This window comes from Kwoniella europaea, chromosome 1, assembly GCF_036810445.1.
Source record: "Kwoniella europaea PYCC6329 chromosome 1, complete sequence".
NCBI lineage: Eukaryota > Fungi > Basidiomycota > Tremellomycetes > Tremellales > Cryptococcaceae > Kwoniella > Kwoniella europaea.
In genome coordinates this window covers 5469938-5489133 of record NC_089487.1, presented here as the reverse complement: position 1 = coordinate 5489133, position 19196 = coordinate 5469938, and the positions used below count along the sequence as shown (strand labels likewise).

Sequence of the window (19196 nt, the reverse complement as noted above, 5' to 3'; positions counted from 1 at the left end):
CGCGAGGATGTCCCCATGATCTCTTCTAAAATTGACAACAGTGATAATCAGAAAGCTACATAGGGTTTGAAGCCACAATCCTCAACATCGGTATCAGCTATTGAGTACAACAGTTTACCTCGACGTACCAGAGTTGAATAACCAGCCACCATCGACGACGATCTCACCACCAGTCATATATTGATTCTTGAACATCAAGAACATCCATCAGTTCCTTATCATGACACTGATCGTCCATCGACAACTCACCGATATGACACTGAATATGGTCTGAGCGTAGTCCACCGCATTTCCCGGTCTACCAAATGGGATCCCCCATTTCTTGGTAAACTCTTCCACGTGATCGTCTGAGCCAGTGTTGTTGTCAGATGGGATGATCGTCATTCCCTATAGCGTCATAATAACTCAATCAGCTGATGATGTCGTATCACTCATCTCGTTGATGTACTGTATGAGCTTACTGAAGGGAAGTATCCGGGACAAATCACGTTCTGTTATAATATCCATACCACGGAACATCAGTACAAGGTGCTTTCTCAAAGTGTATGAGCGTAAAGTAAGAGACTTACAACTCTGATACCTAAACCTCTTCTTGCAAATTCAAGAGCTTGTTGATGGGATAGAGAGATAGTGGCAGCTCTGACAATTCCATCATTCATCAGTCCTCACGTGTAATATACTGATCATTGCTCACAGTCTTTCATCACTCACTTTCCGCAATTGTAGTGGAACTGACCTCTTTGGGAAGTCTTGGTGATACCGGACATAGAAGATAGATTAACTACATTTCCAGGCTCAGGAAATCCCCCCAGGGTCTTGGCAGCTGCCAATAATGGGAGGAAAGCGAATGTAGTGAAATGATACGAAGCAGTGTTGATCCGCCATACGTCCGCCCTGCTCACAAGGTATTGTAGAATTATATCAATCAACATGGACCAACTAGAGGAAACGGGGAGACTGTATATACCAAGTCTCGAAACTTTCCCCTTCGAACATCTGCTTGGACAATCCTTCAGCTGTCTGTTCACATGCATTGATATCCGTAGCTCCAGGGAAGATACCATGATCTGAGCGATATCGTTACGTTCAGCTCATATCGTATCACAAAAGAGTCAATGATGTAACTCACTGTTGATCAAGACATTGACCCATTTCTCTTTGGATTTCACCTCCTCGACGAACCCTACAGAAATCAGTCAGCTCTGTTCTCTGAGAATACCATTCTACGCACTCTGGATTCCCTCCTTGGTACTAACATCGGCCCTGATAGCTGCGATTGACCCTTTCCCTTTAATTCCCAACTTCTCATATCCCTCAACAGCAGCTCTTAACGGTTCTTCCCTTCTACCAGTTATATATACCTTGGCGCCATTCTCGGCAAGGGCGGTAGCCGTGATCAAACCTAGACCTGTTCCTCCTCCGGTAACTATCATTGACGAATCAATCAGTACCTTTCCATATACATCTATATATGGATCACTGGGAGACAAGGATGTTATGTTACATACCTATGGCGACCCATCCTTCGATATTGAAAAGCTTGGGAATCTCAAGTACACCTTTACCTAGTGATTTGAAAAGGGCAGTTTCGGACATGATGATAATATCAAAATACTATGTGAGCAACTTTCAAACCTGCTGAGCTACATTCAGATTAATATTTTGGAGGTTCTTATATAGTCTAGGTAGATAGGCCGCCGATTGAGGACTTTTCAACCACTCGTCACTTCAGGTGTTAGAGAGTACTCGCTAGTTGCCCCTAGTTGCCCCTTGATCGTCGTTGTGTATGTGAATGATTGGCTTTATGACGTATCTTCACGATATATCGTTCGCATCTTGCATCACAACATCGTGAATCGTACTAAGAACACAGCTGCCCGGAAATAGCCATCGAATAAGTACTGACAAAGGTATAGTCATAGACATCAACGTCTCGAAATGTGGACCAGTTCGGTATTATATAGATCGAGTGGACAATAAAGGTGGAGGCCAGTCGTTGATATGGACTGCTTATTTTCATTTTTGTTTGCGTTAATGGCTTATAATTCATATGCATATACCAGCTTGAAAGACCTGTATTGAAAGGGATACGAACGAACATTATGCATTCTGTGAAGATGTCGCCGGTGTGAGGAAGAGACGATGACGAAAGGAGAGCAATGACCGTCACGACCTAACCTCACCAAAACATGTCCTCTGCCCTGAACTTACGAAAGATAACCCTTATCGCCCTCGATGCAAGCAGTAGTGATGACAGTAAAGTTGCATGCAATCTTGTGACTGGGAAGACGGTTAACTCTACACATTTCCCATCACCTCTACTCTACCTTTCCCTTTGGTCTCGTTATTCACCAAATCCGTTATCGTACGGAAAGCACTTGGGTTGATCTGAACAATCTACGACATCATCCATAGATCGTAATGTCAGCATGAGCTGAACACTCGGTCAAGGACTTTGACAAATGGTAAGTGTCGGAATATCCACTCACAGCCTCCCACTCCTGACCCATATCATCCTCCTCCGTCTCCTCAACCTCTTTCATTATATTATCCTTTATCCTCTTCGCGTCTTTGCCAGGCATCGTAATCCTGATTCTCATCCTAGCTCTTCGGATAGGTAAAGTACTTTCACCTTCTTCACTGCTCAACTTCTTGATCAACTCTAATGCCTGGGCTTTGGCCGGCTTATCAGCCTTTACTGAAAATCCGATTTCAGACATGATCTTTTCAATCATCCCCACAGTGTGTTTACGGTTCGTATTTGGGTCGACGGTCATTTCGCTGACTAGCGTAGCGATTTCACGGGATAGGGAGGATAGTTGGTGGGATCGCTCGAGGTTGTTGATTTGGAGTTCACCTTTGCGTAGTATCTAAGTGGAAGCAGATATGCATCAGTATGGCTTGAACCAAGAGTTTGAGTGATGAGTGTCCGAAAGGGCAAGAGAATAAGCCTGTATGATGCTCTAAGTAGGGAGAACTTCACTCACCTCCTCGATCACCTTGTTCATATCGTCCGTCTGGAAACATTTCGTCCAATCATCCTTCTTGGCTACTAATCCCTTCGGCACATTGGCGAATATCTGTTCTATCTGTAATACTTCGGACAGATCGGTTTCACTGCGATATCAATCATATGATCAGTATGTATGACATATCGCTCATTAATTGCGCATTTATTGCTCCTTTCCATAGAAGAAACCACTCACACTCCTGATCGAAATTCGGATACTTTATTCTGATAGCAAGCGATCTAGTGACAGTCTTTAGTGTTTGTCCTTTTCATTGCGAGCCATGTGTTTAACAGCTCGACTCACCTCGAACCTCTTACCACCCTTCTTCATCCTCACTATACTGACATTAGTAAGTCTGTTCGGTTCAAATTGGTCAGTAGGAAATCCTTTCACGATACGACTTGTCAAACTCACTTTATCTGCGTTCCCGGTTGTTTATTCATCTTTGTTTAGCTGTGCACACCGGGTCTAGTATGAATGGTAATTTGACTGGAGTATGAGCTGATCAGGCAGATGTAAAAGATTATTGTTGACAAAGCAGGAAAGGAATTCCGAAAAAAATCAGTTCTTTCCTTTCCTCATGACGTCATCATGAGGATTTGTATGGAGATGCTGAAGTACAACCGTGGGAAAGTATGGCTACGGTGAGAGATTGACGAGTAAGGACAACGTAGACGAGATGTGGTGGATAAAGCATATGTGATATGTATATAACATCTTCATATGCATCATACATTAACAATCAATTATTGACAAGAGGCGACATAACGACTAGATCAGCAGCACGATGCAAATATAGGAAGAACGAGAAACAACGATCAGAACGATATAAAAAACTATATAGAATTTATAATAGGTGGACGATAACAATGAAGGTGTTCGAGAATGACATAACGTTCGAGTGAGTATTGCTATATGATATCTAGGTATACACATAAAAAATGTTCGTATGCTCAACTGACAATCGTATATAGCTTCTCACCTATTCAAACCCTCTCTGCGCTACACCGTAAATACCCAAATCCATTTGCCACCCACGTCTACTCTGTGGACACGATAGATAGAAGTATAGATCCAGATACGGGTATACTCAGGTCAGAGAGGCTGATAGGTGTACAGCAAGGTGCGCCCAAATGGATAACCAAGGTGGGTTCTAATCGTACTACAATTCAATATCATAACTCCTAAATGTACTGTATGTATTTACTGATGGACTGTCCTGGTGTACTTAGCTATTCCATCTACCTCCTACGGCATACGTTAGAGAAGTCGTATTCGTAGATCCATCCAATACATCAGCGACGATGATGTCCGTCAATCTAAGCTTAGCACAATACGTGTAAGTAACCATTTTTAACCAAATTTTGATCTGAAGATCCTCGCGGTCGAATATCGTACTATACTGATGAAAATAATACCAATTAGATCATGCCTCGAACTCATCAATTACCTACCATCGCCTTCCAACCCCTCAGTGACAGAATTCAAACAACGAGCTTTGTTGATATCCGGCTTCCCGACGCGGATGATAGCTAGGAGGATCGAGCAGGCGAGTCTGGATAGGTTCAAGAGCAACGCGGGTATAGGGAAGAAAGGATTTGAATGGGTCTTGCAAGGTGGTGATCAGGCGAGTTTACCTAGACCGACATTAGACTAAGGAAATGGGTGGGTTAGATGGTGTATCTCGTGGGACAAGTGCAAGAATTCGACCGTGTGGAGGGATGAGTTCGTTAGTGAGCGAACGAAACGAAGACGACAAGATTCAACATACATCGGGCAATATGACAGGTTGTAGACATCATCACAGTGCAAGGAAAAGGAGTGACGAAACGAAATTGTATACGTAGAAATGATCACTAGATAGAACATGCTTCAAAATGTCATCACAATTCAACTTGACAATGCGTGAAACGAGGTTCTAGCTCTTAATGATCAACTCGCATCCGGGGAATTGTGATGGATGCATGCTTGTCTACTTGGACATGATTGACAAGGAGTGGTTAATTGTGGTTTTATAATATTATACTTGAGTACTATGATACACTAATTAAAGTCTACAATATATGCTACAGACGATAATAGAGGTGAGTGGTTGTTACACGTATACATGTGATGGAGATCTAAAAATCAGCATCGGTCCTGAAAACCCTTCTAGACAATCTCTCATCTCCACCTTTCTCAGGTAAAGAAGGTGTACCAGATCGAGAGACATTGGCGAGTTGATAGGATGATACTCGAGATTCGAAAAAGTCTACGATAGAAAACACGATCGGTCTGAGAAACACGCTGACTGTTTGAGGCTGGAAATCACTTACTTGCTTTGCCTTGTAACGAAATCAATTCCATCCAATCGAATGGGTTCTTGGCATGATATATCTTTGAATAACCGAGATCTACTATCAGTCGATCGGCGACGTACTCGATGTATTGACACATCAACTGGCAGCAAACATTCAAGTCAATGTCCAATACAAGTAACAAGGATATCCTCAAGATATGAAGGTCACTCACATCCGCGTTAATCCCAATCAGAGCACAGGGTAAAGCATCGGTCAAGAATTCTTTCTCGATGACCACTGCTTCTGTGACTATGCTATGTACTTCTTCTTCAGAGCATCGGTGTTTCAGGTGATTGTACAGCTGTTTCACAAGTACGATCAGCTACTCGCATCATCTCGAACGTTAAATGATACGGCGGACTTACCAGACATGCGAAATCCTGTTCATTAAGATTCAGGACAGTCAGCTTATGTGATCAAACAATAAGTGGCTAAATCTCACAGTATGTGTACCTTCGTCTCTACTGATCAGCTCATTGGAGAATGTCAATCCAGGCATCAAACCTCTTTTCTTCAGCCAGAAGATCGCGGCAAAAGACCCCGAGAAGAAGATCCCTTCGACACATGCGAAAGCGACGAGTCGGAGTCGGAAGGGCTACAAAATAATATGCCATGAGTATCTAGAGGCGTATCAACGAAAGCGAGTGAGAAGTGACGACTCACCATATCATCCGTTATGTACTTCAAGGCCCAATCAGCTTTCTTCCTTACACATGGGACTGATTACAAACTCAAGTAAGCTCCGTTCTACTCCAGGAGCAATCTACTTCAGATGACACTCACTATTCTCCATTCCTCGGAATAAGAAATCCTTCTCCTCACTATCCCTCACATACGTCTCTATTAACAGACTATACGTCTCACTGTGCACCTGCTCCATCATACTCTGGAATGCGTAGAACGCTCTAGCTTCGGATATCTGGACGTCCATCGAGAATTGAGATACGATGTTTTCTAAACGGACCAACGGATTAGCATGATGAAAGTTATTAATTGATCTGAGCATATGAATCAAAGGGGGTATAGGTATACTCACCACCCACAATTCCATCACTGGCAGCGAAGAAAGCCAAAATTCTCAAGATGAAAAATCTCTCTTGCTCAGTCAGCTTCTCGTTCCAATCATGCAAATCGTGTCCGAGATCGAGCTCCTCGGATGTCCAGAAGGACGCTTGGGACGCTTTGTATGCTTGCCATATCTGCGTGTGTACATTTGTATGTCAGCTGAAGCTGCTCGTGTGGAAACGTAAAATGATTTGTGCAAGTCTATTGGTGGGGAATAACATTCACTACCTCATCCAATGAGGTTGTACAGTACAATACATAGAAAGGTGATTTCTGGTAGACGATGATATTGCAATGGCAAAGTCGACTCACCTCTCTATACTTTATAGGAAGCAGCACGAATCTATCATTTGACTCCCTCAAAATATCCTCATCTTCCTCTTCTGGGAATTTCCTCTGCTTCTTCTGATCGTCTGCGCTCTTGGTTGGTACACTGCGCTCATTCTGATCCAGTGCTGTTATAGTCATCCCGCTCATATCGCTCTCGAGGGATGTATTGCTATCGTACATCGGTCTGAAATGGTTGATCCTGGATATATCGTTGAGATCGTCCAGTGAAGTAGCGGTCGAACAGCGAGATGAAGTGGAGGACGATCGGGTCTTGGATGATGTTATCGAAGGAGGTTTACTGGGGCCTGCTATGGGTGATGCTGAGTTGGCGATGGGTTGTGAGCGGGTCAGAGGGGTTGGCATGGTGATTGAGTATGATTATGAGTGTGTTGAGATGATAGAAATACAGATTGATCAGAGTAGGTGGATGAATGAATGTGTGGTGAATGAACTCTCATTTCGATCTGCAACAACAAAAACAAAAACAGAAAATATATGGGAGATGACGCACCGACCCCTTAGAGGCAGTCCAGTCAACCCATTACAAATGCATTACAAATTACTGATTAGCGGGATCAAACAGCACCCTATTTATTTTGTAATAGACCCATACCCGTCGGTTAAAGGGTGTACTGTAAATGGGTGATCGGCAACGGTTCCGAACGAGAAATCGAATTAAAAAAAGGTTAAATAAGGAATCAAGGAATCATCGTTATTTGTTGTTCCCCATCTCATCAATACCAAACTATCATATAGCAGTATCACTGTATATACGCTTTCACCATGTCAGCTCCAAGGCAGATATCCCGACTCTTATCCAGACGATCTCTCATCTCTAGCTCTCGACGATCTACTCCCACTCCCATCTTCAAATCACCTAATCTATCCGTACGACACGGTTCTCATCTGCCTCCACGATCCAACCAATTTACTCAACCTACCAAAGAACATCTCGATGCGTTGAAAGCTATATCGTCCAGTACGTTGAGTACGTTGGATGGATCAGCTACGGAAGAAGAGTTGAGATCGTTCAATGATGATTGGATGAATAAGTATCATGGGAAGGGGAGTATAGTGGTGAAGCCAAAGACGACGGAAGAGGTCAGTGAGGTGATGAAGTATTGTTATGAGAAGGGGATAGCGGTGGTACCGCAGGGGGGAAATACGGGGCTGGTTGGTAAGTTAACTGCAAGGCAGTTTTACTCTAGCTACGGCAGTTCGGGGTGGGATGGGGGCGGTGTTTATATAAAGGGCGGGTGGGTGGGATAGATTATATGAGGGTGGGAGGGTGGATAGCTTATAACCATAGTATATGATAATATACTACAACATAACATACTATCGTATCTTGTATTGGCAAAATACCATATCATCAGTATACGCTAACTCCCTTTACTTCCTCTGCTTAGGCGGATCGAACCCAGTCCACGACGAAATCATCCTCAACCTCTCCAACCTCAACCAAATCCGATCATTCGACGAAGTATCCGGTGTATTAGTCGCAGACGGAGGAGTCATCCTCGAAACTGCCGATCACTTCCTCGCTGAAAAGGGATTCATCTTCCCATTGGATCTCGGTGCGAAGGGATCATGTCATATCGGTGGGAACGTATCGACCAATGCAGGTGGTTTGAGATTATTGAGATACGGTAGTTTACATGGTTCTGTATTGGGTTTGGAAGTCGTATTGCCAGATGGAAGGATATGGAATGGGTTGAGTAAATTGAGGAAGGATAATACTGGTAGGTTATACGATTTTACCGTTATCACAATAACTCCTACTATTTTCTCTTTTTTCCCTTCTGTCGGGGATGTCTTGGACAAACAATCACGACATCATACAAATGTCTCAAGATGAGGCATGCTACTTTGTCATCTCATAAGCGATATTATTTCATATGGTCAACATGCTAATCCTTCGTATGATAGGATTCGACCTCAAACAATTGTACATCGGATCGGAAGGTACCATTGGTATCATCACCGCCATCTCGATTCTATGTCCCAGACGACCAAGTGCGATGAACGTAGCCGTCTTCTCGTTAGAATCTTACGAGGCCGTACAGAAAGTGTTCGCAGAGGCTAAAGGCCATTTGGGAGAAATCTTATCCGCATTCGAATTCTTCGATAAACAGAGTGTGAGTGGAATGGAAACACTGTTATTTCCACATACCGGTACTTATTCTCTTCCATTTTACGTAGTACGCTTTGGTGAAGAAGCACCAAGAAGAGAATGGCGGAGAGAGAAAAGTATTTGAGACTGAGGGTGATTTCTACTGCTTGATTGAGACCGGCGGAAGTAACGCTGAACATGATGAGGCGGTGAGTTTTGTTCTATTTACTTTCCACCCAATATTGCATGTGTACCAAGACTCAAACTAATCCTTGTGTGTTTCTCTGCTGTCAGAAACTCACCGGTCTCCTCGAACACCTGATGGAGAATGAGATGGTACTCGACGGAGTTCTCGCTCAAGATTCGACCCAGTTCCAATCTCTCTGGTCTTTGAGAGAACTAGTACCAGAATCAGCGGGTAAAGCAGGATCAGTCTACAAGTACGACGTATCTGTACCTGTCGGTAAGATGTATGGGCTAGTGGAGAAGATGAGAGCGAAGTTGAGGGAAGGTGGCGTATTGGAAGGTGATGGTAAATCAGAGGGACCTATCAGGGCTGTAGCTGGTTATGGACATATGGGTGATGGTGAGTTTTGAACTATTCCAATGGTCTGAACGTTTGACTGATCTTGTTTTGCGTGACGTGTAGGTAACCTACACATCAACATCGTGGCCAACAAGTACACCGACGAGATTGAAAAGATCATCGAACCTTATATCTACGAGATCGTGGCTGAAAACGAAGGATCCATCTCGGCTGAACATGGGTTGGGAGTGATGAAAGCACCTTATATCGGATACAGTAAGAACGAGACCTCGATGGAGTTGATGAAGCAGATCAAGCAGCTTTTCGATCCCAAGGGGCTGTTGAACCCTTACAAGTATATTGTATAGAGTGATAGGTTTGTTGGGTATTATATTTTTCTTGGGTGTATAAACATGCATATCATATCATACCATTAGGTCCTGGATTGTTCTGAGGTATGATACTGTAAGGTTGTAGGTGATCCGAGCGTGGTGTGTGTGCCTCTTTGTTTAGGGGTAAAACAGTGGCAGTCGTTTGAGATCAGTGTTTTACCTGATCAACGTTTCATGCACAATAGACAATAGACCATAGACCATACTAAAACACATCTCGTCCCTCTCGTCTTCTTCCCTATCTCACCTGCGTGCATATACATACTCAGCAGCATCCAAAGCAGGGATGGTATCATGATTTGGTATGGTGCATAGGGATGTTTGTAGCTGACTTGCAAACCACACATCACATTGGTAGCAAGGTGGATGTGGCCTGTGCGTTTCAACTAGTTCTAGTTCTTCACGGTGTGTACACAAGGTGTCTATCGCATTGATCCTCTTTGATCTCCCTCTCCACTCCTTTTTCCACTTTACTATCCATGACAACCACATCTTACATACCGACCATCACTCACTCTACCGCAAGCTGATTCACACTCTTTCATATTACCTCAACTCCCTCCATTCTCCTACTGTACTCCACTCACCACAGTATCACATCGATCAACTACTCGATCATCCCTCCCATTCGTCCTTTGACCTACCACCCCTCTCTTCAAGATCACCGTTCACCCTCATAGCATCCAAGCTGGATCGTAATACGGTGCAACTCCTTTGTCCATTCATCCCTTTCGATTCAACCTTTCCTATATTTACGAGAAGATCAATCTATCAGAAATTATCGAGCCCCTACAGGATAGTCATCTCTTCTCCTTTATACAGCACCCGAGCCAGTATCCCAACCATCATCATCTAGTATAACATCAAGCAGGACAAAACAAGAAAAGAACACGTTTACACCTTACACTGCTCTATTAGTCAGATATATATCCCTTGGGTATGTTCGTATCTCTTGGTTCTCTTCCGTTACCTGACTTGAGTTCTTTACTTGACAGTGCGAACTGGCAATAGACATCTTCTTTACATCAACGTTGAGATTGGAACTCTTAGAATTCAACTCAAATTCAAGCTTTTTGCACTCGACTTTTCTCCTATATCGCGTTCTGGCACGATGAACCACTCTCAATCACAAACTCAATCGAAGCAGCCCGGCCAGACACAATCATCCAATCAGGGTGCCGCTCAAGCACAAGAGAGAACTACCAAAGGTAATTCTGCTAGTGCTCCTAGGAAAGTCAAATTCAATGTTGGTGAGTCCTCCCATTTTACTTCATTGTCTACTGGCTCTTCAATCAGATTAGACTTCTTCACATATCCCTGCTCCAAAATAATGACATCCCTTTTTCCCTCCACCCTTCAGGATGTACATACTGACTCCCTTGATCACGTACATAGGCCACACATATCATGTCCTCGATGTGATCGGTGAAGGAGCTTACGGGGTGGTCGCATCCGCCGTGCATCGTCCCTCGGGAACCAAAGTCGCTATCAAGAAAATCGCACCCTTCGATCATGCCATGTTCGCCTTGAGGACTTTGAGGGAATTGAAGTTGTTGAAGTACTTTGCCGAAGAAGGAGTCAGCGAGAATGTAAGTCATTCAGTCCGTGTCTTGTGCCGGTATCGGATTTACTCATGAAGCTTATATTCCGTTCATCTGGTGTGAGAATGTAGATTATCTCAGTACTGGATATTATCAGACCAGCATCATACGATAGCTTCAAGGAGGGTGAGTGGGCTATATCTTCTGCTCTGTCGGTCAAGGTTCATAGCTGATTTTACTATTCGATGAACCATAGTCTACCTTGTTCAGGAACTTCTCGAAACCGATTTACACCGAGTGATCCGTACGCAAGATTTGTCAGATGATCACTGTCAATATTTCTTGTACCAGACCTGTAGGGCTCTCAAAGCACTACATTCAGCTGAGAGTGAGTGGCTCTTGCTTTCCTATCTTGTGCAAAGAGCGACGATTCACGGATAATAACTGGTGATTCAACAGTCATTCACCGAGATCTGAAACCCTCCAATCTGCTATTGAATGCAAATTGTGATTTGAAAGTCTGCGATTTCGGTCTGGCCAGATCGACCCAAACTGCTACACCAGACAGTCAAGGATTTATGACTGAGTGTGAGTGTATCATCCTTTGTCCGACAAGGTCCTGAAGATGTATGTTCTTAACTGATCGCATCTCGTCTCGGTGATTGCATATAGACGTTGCTACTCGATGGTACAGAGCACCTGAGGTAATGCTTTCCTTCAGGATGTACACAAAGGTCAGTTATCTGATGACCACAAGTGTATTTTTGTCAGCTGATACCGGTTATTAACGTTGTATAGTCAATCGATGTATGGTCAGTGGGGTGTATCCTGGCTGAGATGTTGAGTGGTAAACCCTTGTTCCCGGGAAGAGACTAGTAAGTGTTCTTCTCCAATATCTAACGATTCGTCAAATGCACGATAGGATCGATATGTCGTAGCGGATGCTGATGAGAACCGACTTTTGTCCTTCGTACGCAGCCACCACCAACTGTCGCTTATCTTGGATGTGCTCGGTACACCAACGTTCGAGGAATTTTCAGCTATCACCTCTAAGCGATCAAAGGAATATGTCCGGACTTTACCGTGAGTGATGACCTGGACGATATTGTCCAATATCGTTTTTGATATTGATCATATTCTTAATTCTGAAACATCCATTCATTGCTCCACACAACGTATAGGTTCAGGAAGAGGAGAACATTCGAATCGCTCTATCCCAACGCCTCGCCTCTTGCGATCGATTTCCTCAGCAAGACTCTGACCTGTGAGTAAATTTCTCATAAATGTCAAGCGTGGGCATTGGCAGCATGAGCATCTCTCCCATTCCGTGCAAGCACTGATAGGACGCCTTTTTACCATCACAGTCGATCCGAGAAAACGATTCACCGTCGAACAATGTTTGTCTCACCCATACCTCGACGCATACCATGATCCAGATGACGAACCTTCCGCCAAACCCTTGTCACCGAATTTCTTCGAGTTTGATATGATGAAGGAGGAGAACAACAGGGAGGATTTGAAGAGGTTGTTATATGAGGAGATCATGAGCTTTGGCCATTCCAATGGTAATCATTAGACACACTTCCATAGACAAAGGACGGGGATATCTAGGTGAATGGCGAATCAACACACCCACAGGCCCATCGATAATGTGCCATACTTCTCATGTAAGTCAGGTGGATGTTTGGATTATGATTACTTCAAGATGGAAGGGATCGGACGGGATGGTAGTATCGTGCTTCTTTTCTGTTTCTATGTGTATGTTTGTATACTAGTAAAACCAAATTACTTGATGTCTTGACTCGTTTTGAATTTTATTCATATCTTCTTTTCATTCTCACTTGTCCAATCCGTTGTCCGTCTTCGTATGATCGATTGGATGGATTAGCTTGTTGCCGTCAGTGTGATACATGCATCTGTTCGGCGGAATAGCAGGAAGCGCGTCCAGCAACGTATCAGTTCAGCTTGACACAGTTCAATGCATCCCAATCGATGCCGATAACAATATGCAGGACATCGGCGAGACTTAGGCAGCAGCTTCGTCTTCGGCTTTCTTCTTCTTCACTTCGACCTGTTAAGACAAGCACCAAGACATCTCAATCAGTAAACACCTATAAGTCAGTCCAAATTCACTCACCCTCGTCACTTGATCTGCTGGAGCACCCTTGAGTACACCCACTTGCGCTCTGAGCATCTCGACCTGAGAGATTACATTGTACAGATCAGCAATGGGATTATCAGAATAGGCATAAGATAGCCGGATGATCAAGGGTATTGCCCGCTTCAGTTCACTTTGCAGTAGTAGAAGCAGTTGAACTTTGCGAAAGTCATTTGAAACTCACAATCTCATCTCCTACATCACCTTGAATGACGATCTCCTCTTCACCCTGAGGGGTCTTTGAGACACTCGAACCAGTAGCGAACTTCCCAGCAAACAACTTAGCAGCTTTCTTAAGATCGATACCGAATAATTCCAAATTTTGAACGTGTGTTTGATGTTTTCGTTTGGTACGTTCGGATCGTTTGATGATGATCTGGAGATCCGAATACTCGGCAGGTCAATATTGCCCTACAGGGTGATAGATGTGCTCATTGGAGTTGTACCCACCTTGGTCTCTCCTTTCTTCTTGGCTTCAGCTTCAGCCTTTTTAGCAGCCTTCTTCTCAGCTTTGACGGCATCCGCTTCTAGCTTTTCTTGTTTCTCCACTGACAGAGTACCGATCCTAGCTGCGAGGTTTCCTATGTATCGAGTAATCGAGTGAATGGTCAGCACTCAACTCAGTATGACACTTTCAATGGGCGGGGAAACACACCTTCACCCCATAACCTCTCGTATTCATCTTTATCCTCGCTCTCCAACCATGTCTTGCACTTTGAGAAGGATGGACCGAATTCGCAGTATTCTGTAGGTAATGAGCAGATGGCACAATAGTGAGGGGTGATGGGCTTGGTGGATGGACCTGCTGCTGATGCCATGATGTATAATGGACGATTATAACTCGAGGATGGGGTAGAAAGAGAGAAAGAGAGAGAAGAATGAAAAGTATCTTATAATGAAGTGGAGGAATTATGATATATGAATGACATTGAATCAGATCAAATCCATTGATCCTTCTTCTTCAATTGTTCATGCATCATCATTCGATCTCATCGTGACATATAACCACCATCATCGACAGGAGAACAGGGCTATCATACCCATACAGATATACATACCTCGGGACAAACACAGACACGTTGATGGTTGATGGTCGTCCCATTCTGATACTACGCGTAATTCAATCAACTTAACTCAATCGATCCATTCCCTCCTGACGACAAAAAGCAAACATCGACAGAACGATAGAACTGGTCAAGCTGGTAGCTCAGTGGGAGACGAGGTTAAGATGCCGTTGATACACAACCTGTCGGGTGTGGTGATAAAATGCTTCAAGATACTACTGCTGCTATAGCGAACCCATCACTGCTCTGTATGTAAGAGATGTGTACTTCAAATGGACCACCACTGTCCTTGGATAAATGCATGTGTGAGTGTGTCAACCACTGTATATATGATCGGAAAGACATAATCCACGACCTACATCGTATCAAGCTAATGGTGTATCATTTCTAGGTCGGACTGCATAATCAACGACACTTCTTTCTCTTCATGTAAGCTCATCCGTTGTTTTCTCATAGGCAAGGTAAGGAAGCTCAATATCATATGGTGTTCCTTCATAGGGCTTGGTTATCGACGGGGTGTGCTACAGTCTGTATAACGGGGTATCGCTTGTTCCTTGCTACTTTTGATTATTACGCCGAGGTTAGTACTAACAGCTCCATCACACCTCTGTTGAATTTCGGAATCTGCATCTCTTTTATAAGTCCTGACCTTTATATACATGAGAGCGCCGCTGATTATATCTTGTGTTTCAGTGGACACCCGTCACACCCAAATTAGGGTTCACGTTGATATACGTACTATGTTTGGCAATAGGTACGTCACGAACTGACCGTTGCACCCTCTGACTCCGGTCGGTATAAGCTCACCTCGTCATCTACTTGATTAGGCTTCGCTGTCTCCGTCTTGATGTTCTGGCATCTATACATGGTGTCTAATGGTGAGACATCGATAGAAAGTCACGATAATTCTTATCTGGCTGGGAAAGCTAAGAAGGAGGGTTTGGTATGTTCTCTCAATCATTTCGCCCATTGTCTCCTAATCTCGGTGTGTGCTCACGACCATCGTCCGCTGCCATAGATATATCTCAATCCGTACGATCTGGGACGACGCCGGAATATACAGTTGTTCTTCAATATAGGTCCTAATGGATAGTGAGTGTGTCTGTGGCTGTCTGCCTCTGCCTTGTCCGTCGCTGACAAACCACATCACCTCTTAGCTCACCATACACCCTCCTCTTCCCCCTCGCTCTTCCACCAGCCTCTAACGGCTGGTCCTACCCCCGTCGTCCCATCCCATCTCATCCTCCAACTAAACCTTCCAACCTCCACGCGCCAGAACTAGCAGATGGCTTGATCGCTCGGGCGAATGGCCTAGGTTTGGGTCTAGAAGGCGAAGAAGCGAGTCCGTTGAGTAGCGGTGGACATGCAGAAGATGGGATGGGAGGGTATGTGATGGGTGACGAAGAGGGTCTGACGGATGATGAGGAAGGTGGTGGAGGGTGGATGGATCTGGGTGATCCACAATATAGGTTCGGGCAAGATGATCGTTAGTCATGATGATATGGTGTATCATGCATGTACTGATGGTATACTTATATGATCGACTATTCCTTCGTCTCTTATTTATCGCATCAGAGGATTACCTGCAAGTGCAAGTGCCCGTCGCTGTTTGTATAGTTGTCATTGTCAGGTCATTATGCATCGGGGTTATCGGTCCGATGTTGTACGAAAGGTGGGCAAAGTGTCCGACAATCGTTGATCACATTTCTAAAAGAACGGCTTACGAAACACATCCCATTGAAGACCAGGTCAGAATCTTATCTGATGTTTGCAAACAACCTGCCAAACAGCATGCATGTCATATAAAATGTATCAGAGAATGTCATCTGTACAAGCTGCTCTACGGTGGCATCACATTGTATCTGGGAGACTTGCCCCGCCTTTTATTTTTCGGCCTATTGCGATATGATGTGATCTCGGGTTTCTTGTTTCTTGTTTTTTTGACCTTTCTGACTTGTCTGTTTTCATTCTGTTCTTTCGTTTGCCTTTTGGTTCAAGGATATTTCATTATAATATAGTCACCTCCTTCGACAACTCCTCTGTGAATACCTGGCCGGCAGAAGTGTGAGATAGTGTATATAGTGTATATAGTCATTCGCAATGTTCCGATCTCCATCTTCACTTCCTCTCCGCCTTCTCAGGAATGCTAGATCGATCCCTAAACCTTCGACAGTTCGATCCAACTTCTACAGCTCCTCCTCCTCCTCCACCTCAGCGTCATCATCCCCCTCACTTCGTTCATATGGAACCACCATTCTCATTTCCAGTACAACTGCAGTTGTCTTAACGCAATTATGGAACTATCGAAACAACATGGTACAATGCGACGATGGGGCTCAAACGATACATACCGCTTCGGATAGAGAACAGGCATATGTGACACCTGATGATTCAAAATCAATCATACCTTCCAGCAAGGATCCAAAATACGCTACAAAAGAGGTGGTAGAAAAAGTTGTTGGGTTGTTGAAAGGGAAATTTAATGATGATCAGGTTACGACGAACCCTGATGAATTGTTGAGTCATGGTGTATCGGCTAACACATATCATGGTGAGTCCATCAGTCGATCTTATAAGATATCAAAGCGTATCAAGGTCGCCTCGATACTATCAGTCAATCTGAACTGACCGACCTTTTGTTCCCAGCCGCCGCTATCCCCAACGTGGTAGTCTACGCCGAATCCACCGAAGACGTCTCAAAAGTGATGAAGCTCGCCAATGAGTATCGTGTGCCCGTCACCCCTTTTAGCGGTGGAACCTCTTTAGAAGGACACATCACCTGTCCGTACGGTGGTATCTGTGTAGATCTGTCGAGGATGAATAATATCGTTGAGTTGCATGAAGAAGATGCCGATGCGGTCGTGCAAGCTGGATGTCAATGGGAAGCTATCAACGAGGAATTGAAAGAGAGAGGTTTGAACATGTTCTTCCCTCTTGATCCGGGACCGAGCGCATGTATTGGTGGGATGATGGCCACTGGATGTAGGTGAGTGAGAGTTGAGCCAAGCGACATTCTGGTAAGGAGAAACTGGTGAGAAGCTGAGTATTGCTGTATCACTGCAGTGGAACGAACGCTGTCAGGTATGGTACTGCCAAAGGAGAATGGTTCTTGAATGCTGTAAGTGCGCTTTCTGTATGCCTTTTATGGTTTATAACTAATCTCCGTGGCAGACCGTAGTCTTACCAAATGGAGAAATCATCAAAACGAGGCAGCGGTCAAGGTGAGTCTTATATTCCTGCTGCATCGCGCCATGCCTGTATACTCATGCTGATGGTCATGCTTTACAGAAAATCTTCCGCAGGATATGATCTTACCAAGCTGTTTATCGGAGCGGAAGGTACTTTGGGTATTGTTACCGAGGGTATGTCCGAACCCTGAACGCAGCTCCTTACACAGTACTGATCTGTTGTATCAGCTACTATCCGACTGGCGCCCGTTTTACCCACCCGAGTCGCCGTTTGTGGCTTCCCAGGTGTCGAAGAGGCTGTCCAGGCTGTCGGAGAAGTAATAAATCGAGGTGTTCCCATGCGTAAGCTGCTGCACCCTCGGGACTTGAATAAAGAATGTGCATTAATCCTGTTCTTATGGTGATACACAGAATGCGTCGAACTATGCGATACATTGATGATGGAAGCTATTGGTAAATTCGGAAATGTCTCCATGCCATTACCTTCCCTCGATACTATATTCTTCAAATTCCAAGGATCCAACGCTGAATCAATCGAATCAAATATCAAGATCGTCTCTGAGATCTCCCAAAAGTACGGTGGTCAAGACTTGGTCTTCGCTAAGAACGATAAAGAGTCGGACGAACTTTGGCAAGCTAGAAAATCCGCTCATTGGTCCGCAATGGCACTTGTCGAAGGTTCTACATGTTATTCTACCGATGTATGTGTACCTGTCAGTAATCTGCCGAAATTGGTCAAGCAGACAAAACAGGATTTAAAGGAGAATGGAATTGTTGGACCGCTTTTAGGGTAAGTTTAGAGCCCAATCCGTGCACTGGTACGCAAGGAATAGTCTAGCTGATGTCGGTCTACTTCTCGATCAGTCACGTCGGGGACGGTAATTTCCATTGTGCATTGATATTCAAGGCGGACGTCCCAGGTGAATTCGAAAAGGTTGATGCTGCTGCCCACAGAGTGAGTGGATCCTCATCAGCTGCTTATCGACTTTACTGACCTATCATCCGCAGATGGTTAAAAGAGCTATTGAGCTACAAGGGACATGTACCGGCGAACATGGTGTCGGTATAGGTAAACGAGTGAGTTCTTACTATTGCATGCCTGATCCGGATCTCGCTGATCGGACTGATGAATCGTTTTGACAGGAATATCTTCCACTCGAACTCGGAGAAGGTACTTTGGGAGTCATGAAACAGCTCAAGGATACTCTTGACCCTAAAGGTATCATGAATCCTGGAAAAGTGAGTGTCTCGTTGAACAACCTTAGCCTAGTATTGCTTGCTTACATTTTCAACAGTTGTATCCTGATTGGTAAATGCTCGTTCGAACGAGAAGGTTCGATAAAAAGGAGGGACCTCGCATTACTTTTTGGGTGTTATCAGAAGGTATCGTTGTCATAGCCATAGAAATTTTAGATGCATAGATGTGCAAGACCGTTTGCCAATCGTATCGTATAGAGATCGCAACTGAA

At 44.3% G+C, this 19196-nt stretch overlaps 9 protein-coding genes across 9 annotated transcripts; 5 read left to right on the top strand and 4 right to left on the bottom strand.

The window, feature by feature from the left end:
- Positions 1-114: 114 nt before the first annotated feature.
- V865_002081 (uncharacterized protein) lies at positions 115-1596 on the bottom strand (the record flags this gene model as incomplete). Its single annotated transcript, XM_066225888.1, has 9 exons — positions 115-186; positions 250-387; positions 462-491; positions 570-639; positions 712-894; positions 968-1067; positions 1130-1183; positions 1232-1426; positions 1509-1596. The coding sequence occupies 9 exons, from the start codon at positions 1594-1596 to the stop codon at positions 115-117; spliced, it is 930 nt and encodes a 309-aa protein (XP_066081985.1).
- A 702-nt stretch (positions 1597-2298) lies between these two features.
- On the bottom strand, positions 2299-3454 carry V865_002080 (SBDS family rRNA metabolism protein; the record flags this gene model as incomplete). The annotated part of the gene is made up of 6 exons (XM_066225887.1): positions 2299-2397; positions 2490-2870; positions 2988-3117; positions 3207-3250; positions 3315-3366; positions 3426-3454. The coding sequence occupies 6 exons, from the start codon at positions 3452-3454 to the stop codon at positions 2299-2301; spliced, it is 735 nt and encodes a 244-aa protein (XP_066081984.1).
- A 426-nt stretch (positions 3455-3880) lies between these two features.
- On the top strand, positions 3881-4668 carry V865_002079 (uncharacterized protein; the record flags this gene model as incomplete). Its single annotated transcript, XM_066225886.1, has 4 exons — positions 3881-3912; positions 3986-4157; positions 4244-4350; positions 4437-4668. The coding sequence occupies 4 exons, from the start codon at positions 3881-3883 to the stop codon at positions 4666-4668; spliced, it is 543 nt and encodes a 180-aa protein (XP_066081983.1).
- A 463-nt stretch (positions 4669-5131) lies between these two features.
- On the bottom strand, positions 5132-7108 carry V865_002078 (uncharacterized protein; the record flags this gene model as incomplete). The annotated part of the gene is made up of 9 exons (XM_066225885.1): positions 5132-5262; positions 5327-5450; positions 5523-5651; positions 5716-5730; positions 5793-5945; positions 6014-6069; positions 6134-6304; positions 6387-6549; positions 6728-7108. The coding sequence occupies 9 exons, from the start codon at positions 7106-7108 to the stop codon at positions 5132-5134; spliced, it is 1323 nt and encodes a 440-aa protein (XP_066081982.1).
- Positions 7109-7528: 420 nt separating this feature from the next.
- On the top strand, positions 7529-9752 carry V865_002077 (uncharacterized protein; the record flags this gene model as incomplete). The annotated part of the gene is made up of 6 exons (XM_066225884.1): positions 7529-7922; positions 8155-8487; positions 8675-8883; positions 8948-9067; positions 9153-9444; positions 9508-9752. 6 exons carry the CDS (start codon positions 7529-7531, stop codon positions 9750-9752), a joined length of 1593 nt encoding a protein of 530 aa, XP_066081981.1.
- A 1135-nt stretch (positions 9753-10887) lies between these two features.
- On the top strand, positions 10888-12893 carry V865_002076 (uncharacterized protein; the record flags this gene model as incomplete). Its single annotated transcript, XM_066225883.1, has 10 exons — positions 10888-11026; positions 11172-11365; positions 11449-11503; positions 11574-11705; positions 11777-11905; positions 11990-12051; positions 12116-12192; positions 12296-12400; positions 12499-12581; positions 12682-12893. The coding sequence occupies 10 exons, from the start codon at positions 10888-10890 to the stop codon at positions 12891-12893; spliced, it is 1188 nt and encodes a 395-aa protein (XP_066081980.1).
- A 450-nt stretch (positions 12894-13343) lies between these two features.
- Positions 13344-14293, bottom strand: V865_002075 (translation machinery-associated protein 22; the record flags this gene model as incomplete). Its single annotated transcript, XM_066225882.1, has 5 exons — positions 13344-13388; positions 13455-13517; positions 13660-13851; positions 13926-14056; positions 14131-14293. The coding sequence occupies 5 exons, from the start codon at positions 14291-14293 to the stop codon at positions 13344-13346; spliced, it is 594 nt and encodes a 197-aa protein (XP_066081979.1).
- Positions 14294-14811: 518 nt separating this feature from the next.
- Positions 14812-16030, top strand: V865_002074 (uncharacterized protein; the record flags this gene model as incomplete). Its single annotated transcript, XM_066225881.1, has 7 exons — positions 14812-14844; positions 14931-14968; positions 15038-15119; positions 15233-15293; positions 15367-15482; positions 15558-15631; positions 15697-16030. 7 exons carry the CDS (start codon positions 14812-14814, stop codon positions 16028-16030), a joined length of 738 nt encoding a protein of 245 aa, XP_066081978.1.
- Positions 16031-16639: 609 nt separating this feature from the next.
- Positions 16640-19040, top strand: V865_002073 (uncharacterized protein; the record flags this gene model as incomplete). Its single annotated transcript, XM_066225880.1, has 11 exons — positions 16640-17090; positions 17186-17525; positions 17603-17657; positions 17711-17760; positions 17828-17901; positions 17956-18069; positions 18139-18517; positions 18592-18682; positions 18736-18804; positions 18871-18966; positions 19023-19040. The coding sequence occupies 11 exons, from the start codon at positions 16640-16642 to the stop codon at positions 19038-19040; spliced, it is 1737 nt and encodes a 578-aa protein (XP_066081977.1).
- Between the last annotated feature and the right edge of the window lie 156 nt (positions 19041-19196).